Source organism: Trypanosoma conorhini (genome assembly GCF_003719485.1).
Source record: "Trypanosoma conorhini strain 025E chromosome Unknown Tco_14.4_contig_00369, whole genome shotgun sequence".
Lineage (NCBI taxonomy): Eukaryota > Euglenozoa > Kinetoplastea > Trypanosomatida > Trypanosomatidae > Trypanosoma > Trypanosoma conorhini.
The window spans coordinates 10285-17170 of NW_021704459.1; the positions used below are offsets into that span (position 1 = coordinate 10285).

The following is a 6886-nucleotide window of genomic DNA, read 5'->3' on the forward strand; positions in this document are numbered from 1 at the left end:
CTTCCCGCGGGCGGACGGAAGGCCTCGCCCCCCCCCCCCCAAACCTCCCACTCCTCCCGGAGCTACTCTCCAGAATCTATCTGGCGCGTGCTAGACAGCCAGGGGCTGCAGCGCCCCAAACGACTTCCCCGCCTTCGTCGAGACGGGCAGTGGGACGCTGAGAGAAAGTGCCGCCGACTGCCGCTCGAGGATGTGTTTGATCTTCGGCGCCATGATACTCACCGCGCTGTCGGGGACGGCGTACACGAGCTCGTCGTGCAGGCTTAGCACAAGCGCGAGAGCTGCTGCGGGGAAGTACGGCACAAACTCATGCCGTCTCTCATGTACCTCCACCATGGCGTGGTGAAGGATGACGGCGGCGCCGCCTTGAATGGCTGACGCCACCGCCGCCTGCTTGCGTCTATTGCCGTCAGGCTCCGCAGACAAATCCCGCACCCCATTCAGCGTGACGCAGCGCTTTTCATGAAAGGCGCAGAGTCGCGTCCTCCGCAGGAAACTCTGCACGGCGGGGTAGCAATGATTAAACGAGTACAACAACTGCCGTGCAGAGAGCGGCTGCTGCTCCACAGCCGCCGCCGCCGTCTCCTTGTGCAGCTGACGCAGATGCGCATCCAGCGACTCCGGCCCCATACCGTACAGCAAACCGTACACCACCACCTTTGTGCCTTGCCGCAAGTATGGCGTGACATCCTCCCGCCGCGGCAGCTGCATCACGTGGAGCGCTATTTCCGCCAAGACATCCGAGCCGCCTCGAAGCTGCTGCACGAGAAGTGGGTCACCGCTGAGGTGAGCCAAAACACGCAGCTCGACTTGGTTAAAGTCAAAAGACAAAAGGGTACACCCAGGCGGGGGGCCGTACAAGTGCCGCAGCGTCCAGTGCGGGTTGGAGAAAATCGTCCCTGCCGATGAGGATGGCGGCTTCGTGCGTGAAAGCGGCGGGTTCTTCGCGACAGTCTGCAGGCACGGCCGAGAAGAAAAGAGGCGGGCCGTGGTGGCGTGGTGAATGCTCCACGTTGGATGCACAGAGAAACAGAGGCGGTGCTGCCCCGTCACGTGACTGGGGTGACTGTCGCCGCCCCGCTCGCTCGGTGCCGTGCCTTCTTCGGGGACGGCGATGAGGCGGGCGTGCATGCTCGCCCCCTTGGAAAAACCTTCCAGAATGGAACGCTTAAGCTCACGACGCTCACGCAGCGTCAGCCAGAGGTGCGCCAAATTTGCCGCCGTGCCACTCTGCACCCCATCAGCGAGGGCGGCGAGCCGCTGCAGCTGCTCCACCGCGTTCCCCTCCACCACAACCGGCGCATCACCGTCAGCACCAGCAACACCGCGACGCTGCAAGAAGTTCCGCAGATCCCACGCTCCCACAGTCGCCATGTCTATTTCCTCCCCACTCCCATCGGCCGTCAAGGCCTGCAGTGCCGCATTTCCCGCTTCGACAAGGGCCTTGGCTTGCTCGTCAAGGTCCGCCACCATGCAATCCAGCATGTCCTTTTGCACAAACATGCCATGATAGGACATGACTTCGCAAAGAAAACTGACACGTGTCTCGAGGCTGCAAACCGCGGCAAGGGAGAATGAAACGCTGCCCGTTGCGCCGCTGCTCTCCACAGAGCGCAGGTAGGCCTCGAAGTAGGCATAGAGGGTGGCCAAAGACTTGAAGCGTCCCAGCAAGTCTGCCAGCGGCATCTCGCTCCTTGCTGGGGCAAACACCGACGGCGCCGTTGTTGTTGTTGCTGATTCCGCGGCTGTCGCCGTTTCTGCACATTCCTCCGCCTCGAGGGTTTCCTCGCACCACCTCTCCTGCTTCGCCCGCTCCAGCAGCACCTCGATGGCCTCCCGTGAAGCGTCAGGGAGCAGCTGCCAAAGACTCTGCGAATCGGCACAGCTCTTCGTGTGGGGCCGTGGCCCACACACGCGTTCCACCACTGCTGACCAAACGGAGACGTCCACGAGGTTGCGCACCTCCACGCGGTCTGTGCCGAGGAAGAGGAAGAGCAGCCGGTACACATACCGCGGCCGAAGCACAATTTTCGTCACGGCAGGGGCGGAGAGGAGCTTGGCCAAAAACACCAGCGGTGAGCAGACAGAGGCGTCCAGGGTGTAGAAGGACTCCCCGCGCACAATAAAGAAGAGCTGAATGGAGGCGTGGAGGTCGCGCAAACTATCGCTACTGGCCTGCTCCACGGAATCAATCACAGCGGCAAAAGCGCCAGGATCACGCAGCATCGCGGTGGCGCCGCTCAGTTCCACGTCTATGCCCACAGGGCCCAACAACCCCTGCAGAAGAGGCTCGCCCACCGCTAGGAGGTCGCCGAAGCGGCAGAGCTCTCCTCCCTGCTTCGAGGCTGCCGTCGGCGTCGGCCTCGTTGCCCTTTCCGGGGATTCGTGTACCGCGACGGGCTCTGCCAACACCGCGTCCTGCGGCCGGTGTTCCGAGGCATTCCCTCCCTCCTCCTCGTCATCCACGGGTTCTTGATGCGCGTGCTTTTCGCCTACCCGCTCGGAGGTGTCCTGACGCCAGAGACCAGCGCTACGGCCTCGCTCCGCCCCCTCGCAGCGCTGCAGCTGGTGGACGTCAGGGGGCACGTCGCCGCCGGTCTCTGGCGTCAGCGCCGCCTGCGCCCGCTGCGAGTCCGCCAACGACTCCGCCCAGAAGCGCGCGGAACTCTCCCCGCTTCGTCGCGTGTTCAAGCGAGTCGCAAGGCGCATCTCGCGTCGGTTGCTCAGCGACTGGCGTACTAACTAATTGCAAAGCAGGCGAGGACGCAGACAGAAGGAAAAGAAAAACCGAAGCGGCACTACCAGGAAGGAAGTAAGGCCGCAGCTGGCCTCTCCCACTCCATGTAGAAGCACACAAGTACCACCAATTTAAACACACCTGCGTGCATCCCCTCCACGCCCTTTGATTACTTCCTCTTCACACTCTGTCTGCTCTCAGAAGCAGTTTCTCACGCAGATACTCTCCAGTGGCTTCTCCACACACACACACACACACACACAACACTCATGTGAGATGTACTTACAGGTGTCTGCTGCAGTCGCATTACCGTTGACATATATGTATATATATATATATATACACACACATTATTTCTCATGCTTGCTCCTTCCCAACGCCACTCTTCGCGGACTGCGTTTATGCATGATCCCTTTCGTGGAAGGCAGAGCCTTCTTACGGCGCGAACAAGAAAAAGATGACTAATATCTCCCCCTGAAAGAAAGGGGATTGTTTGTCGGGTTCATTGCCGACTGCTGACGCCGTGTGTAAATGTGTGTGAGACGGCGAACGGGCAGTTCAGCTTCGCGTTAATAGCCACAACCGGCGAAGTAGCACGCTCCCGCCTGCGATTTTTGTTTTTGTTTTGCTTCCTTCTGCGTCAGTCATGCGGCGTTGGCCTCACCGCCCTTGGTGGAGGAGTGAACCGTCACCGCGGCCGGGGGATGCGTGGCGAGCCCCGCCTCCCAGACGTAGTCGTCGTCACCGTCGCTCTGCAGCGCCTCAAACGCGAGGTGGCGGGCCCGCTGCGGTCGGCTAGGCAGGATGGAGTTGTGCCCGGCCCCACCCCTGCCGCCGTGGCTACACGCATCCGCACGAAGAGGGAAACGCGGCTTATAGCGACCGCATGTAATGACCACTAAGAAGCCCTGCACAATACCGCACCAGCAACGGTAGTTTGGTAGCACCTCCGGACAGTGACGTATGCCCTTGTGGTACCGCACGATAGTTCCCACTACAAAATAAATCAACAACAGCGCCGCCAGCAGACTGAGCACGATAACAGAGGCGGGCATCCATGACGGCTGCCCCATTGCGCCGCTACTACGCGTAGGTGCGGGTAATATATATATTTAAGTGTTTATAGTAAAAAAAAGTATTCAGGCCCTTTTATATGGCCGTTGTATTCCGCAACCTGCACTCTGCTGCGTCCGCGCGACTCTCCGACCCCGACGCTCCGCGTTTGGCTTTCGGTGCGCGTGCGGGGCGCGAGTAGGACTGGGGCGGGCACAGACGCACGCATCCACACATGGAAGAAGAAACAAAGAAAAAAAAAAGGGAAAAGTGAACGAAAAGAAAAAAAAAGGGGCCGCACCCATGCAGCACGGCAGTTGCCACAGAGCCCGCCGCAACGGGGCGAGACGTGCCTGCGCACGGCAGCTGTTAGTTTGATGCTCGCCCTGAGGCGGTGCCTGTTGCGGCGAGGGCCCAAAACGGCAGCAACAACAATCAACAAAAGTCTAATCACAAAAGTAGCAAACACGCAAAAAAAAAAGTAAAACATTTCACATCAACGTCGATCCTCAAGACTCGCCACGAACAACTCCGCCCCACTTCCACCTGAGAGAGGCATCCTCTAACTTTTGCTCGCTGCCTGCTTTTGTGTGTGCGTGTCACATTCCTTCCCTATAGGCAGAGATGCTTTGTAAGCAAAAAAAAATATATTCCACCAGCGCCAATGGAACTGATTCTGAGAGTTGCTTGCGTGTTTGTCCAACACAACAGCGTGGGACCACAATTCTGCACTCACACTCCTCGCACTTTGCCCCCCTCCTCACAGCTGGGTCCAAGGCACAAGCATGGCTGGATCCATGTGTGCAAAACATGTCTTCTGTTTGTGTGCACGCATCCATCTTAAATATACTTCCGTAACTGAAAGTACTGACGCAGGCGGAAGTAAGTCGCGAGCGATATCAGCGTCGCCATGGCGGCGAACACATACACGTAGTTCCACGCAACTTCGTTCATCTCCTTAAGTGAGTAGCGTATGTCCGCATCGGCCGCCATCAGGCTCGTGACGGCGAAGCGGATGCGCAGCGCCGTGCGGAAGATGTAATCCATTTGCTGCAGCGCCCCGCTGGCTTTGCCGACGCCGACGGCGATGGCGCTTGAGGTGCTGTACGTCTGCCGCTTCTGCCGCGTCAGCTCGGCGTCCTCGGCGTCCGTCACCTCCAGCGTCACGTTAAACGAGGTGGCGCTGTACCGCGCCTTCTCCGCGACGTTGAAGCAGACCGCGATCTCCCCTTTGCGCTCCACCGCGAAGATCTCCTTCGCGTCGGCCTGCGCCGTGGCGTGCTCCACGATAACCCGCCCGCCGGGGGCCGAGACGCCGACGGAGACAAACGGCGTCAGGCTGCGGGTCATTTTGTAGTGGAGCTCATAGCGGCCCGCCTCCGGCAGGTCCTCCGTGAAGCACTTTCGCCCGGGACGAGCAGTGAAGCGAAACCCCTCCGCCGCCATGGGCAACGCGGCGACCGCAGCGACGACGACGCACACGGTGAGCAGCCGCAGCAGCGGCAGGGCTGGCGGCGCAGGGAGTGGGCCCGCCATGCGCGTGCTCCTTTGGCTCGTACGCTGCTTGCCGTGCACACACCAACTCCCCCACGGACTACAAAATTACCCTTCCTTTTTCGCTTCGCGCTTCTTGGCGCGTGCAGGCCAAGCTAAGAAGAGACGCGAGAAAACAAACACACAAACAAAAGACGCACAAAGCATCTGCCCCACCCCCACCGTTTCCCGCAATAAGCAGAAAAGGAGCCGGCGTGAGGTGGCGTGGATGCCCAGCCTTCCTTCCTGCCCAGAACGTTGATTTTTTTTTTTAAATCACCTTCGTGCCCTTGCCTCGGCTTCCTCGCACTTCACGTGGGGGGAGACTGGCGTGCCTGCGACTCGCCCCGCTCGTGCCACCGCTGCACCACACGCTCCGCCTCATCTGCGTCGAGGCTGACCCCGCCCACCGCATCGAACATAAACCCGCCCTCGTCGAGCGGTGGGAGCTCGCAGTAGACAATGCCCATGCGGCCCACAAGCACCTGGGCCTCTTGCATTCCACCGGCGACACCACAACCAGCACCGCCGCCTCTCTCAGCGTCACCGCCGTCTGCGTCACGCCGCGCGAGCAGCAGCTTCTCCTGCACGAGGCGCCCAATCGCCACCACCTCGTCCAGCGCAATTTCCTCCGGCAAAAACACATCCATCAGTGTTCGCGCCGCGATGGGCTTCCGAGCGTACGTGTGCATCCTGCGGCTTCGATCGTCTCCGAGGCGCGGACTCAACGGAGTGTCGGGCTTAAAGAGCATCATCTCCGTCGTCTGCACCAGCGGGCCGAGGCTGACGGCGCCCGCCCGCAGTCGTGCAAGCTCGCACAACAGCAGGGCAACCTCCTTCTTCACCCCAACCATCTCCCGCGCGGACCGCATGCTTCCCAGCGTACAGCACGGCACGCGCGCCCCGAAGAGAGGACTCAGCGCGTACTCCTGCAGTACCCGCTGCCGCATGTTCGGGGAGGCGCTCGACTGAAAGCCACTTGTTGCCGCCCCTCTCGGCACAAAGTCTTCATTGAAGGGCCAAAAGTAAGAGCGAGCAGTGGCCACCAAAGCTCCGCACCGGGCGAAGAGCGCGGCGGCGGGATTGGCTCGCTGCCGTCGCACCAACGGCGACGGTGACGGCAAGAGTCGCGTTGCCATCGGCCCCGCGGGTCCCAACTCTCGCGTGGCCTTCGCGTCCCTTCCTTCGTTGCTTCCCTTTCCAGCCCCTCACAGGCACTTACGCGCAGACAACAGATGGAGCGAGGGAAACGGCAGCCACGTCTCAGGAAGAGGAAAAAGAAGCATCCGGCAACCGCTCACGCGTGGCGGAGGGGCACGTGAGCCCGACAGCAAACAAACCGTAATGCATCCAGCGAACCCAAATAAAGAAGTCCACCCCTAGAAGGAAGAAAAAAAAAACAACTCAACAAGGAAGTGTCCATTGACGCGAAGAACAACAAACCAGAAGGAATCGGAAAAATAATAATAAGGAAAGAAGACTTACATTGCTATGTGTAGGTGTTTGTTTTTGCTTGCAGGCGCTCTCTCCTTCCTTATTACTAGTGCCATTACTTTCTGTCTT

General features: G+C 60.0%; 4 protein-coding genes across 4 annotated transcripts, besides 3 other annotated features; all 4 read right to left on the reverse strand.

The window, feature by feature from the left end:
- Positions 1-90: 90 nt before the first annotated feature.
- Positions 91-2709, reverse strand: Tco025E_05905 (putative mitochondrial DNA polymerase I protein A; the record flags this gene model as incomplete). Its single annotated transcript, XM_029372795.1, has 1 exon — positions 91-2709. The coding sequence occupies one exon, from the start codon at positions 2707-2709 to the stop codon at positions 91-93; it is 2619 nt and encodes an 872-aa protein (XP_029227078.1).
- A 267-nt stretch (positions 2710-2976) lies between these two features.
- Positions 2977-3007: a microsatellite.
- Positions 3008-3054: 47 nt separating this feature from the next.
- Positions 3055-3079: a microsatellite.
- Positions 3080-3381: 302 nt separating this feature from the next.
- On the reverse strand, positions 3382-3810 carry Tco025E_05906 (putative transmembrane protein; the record flags this gene model as incomplete). The annotated part of the gene is made up of 1 exon (XM_029372796.1): positions 3382-3810. One exon carries the CDS (start codon positions 3808-3810, stop codon positions 3382-3384), a length of 429 nt encoding a protein of 142 aa, XP_029227079.1.
- An 820-nt stretch (positions 3811-4630) lies between these two features.
- On the reverse strand, positions 4631-5326 carry Tco025E_05907 (uncharacterized protein; the record flags this gene model as incomplete). The annotated part of the gene is made up of 1 exon (XM_029372797.1): positions 4631-5326. The coding sequence occupies one exon, from the start codon at positions 5324-5326 to the stop codon at positions 4631-4633; it is 696 nt and encodes a 231-aa protein (XP_029227080.1).
- Positions 5327-5457: 131 nt separating this feature from the next.
- Positions 5458-5487: a sequence feature (A-rich).
- Positions 5488-5634: 147 nt separating this feature from the next.
- On the reverse strand, positions 5635-6462 carry Tco025E_05908 (uncharacterized protein; the record flags this gene model as incomplete). Its single annotated transcript, XM_029372798.1, has 1 exon — positions 5635-6462. The coding sequence occupies one exon, from the start codon at positions 6460-6462 to the stop codon at positions 5635-5637; it is 828 nt and encodes a 275-aa protein (XP_029227081.1).
- Between the last annotated feature and the right edge of the window lie 424 nt (positions 6463-6886).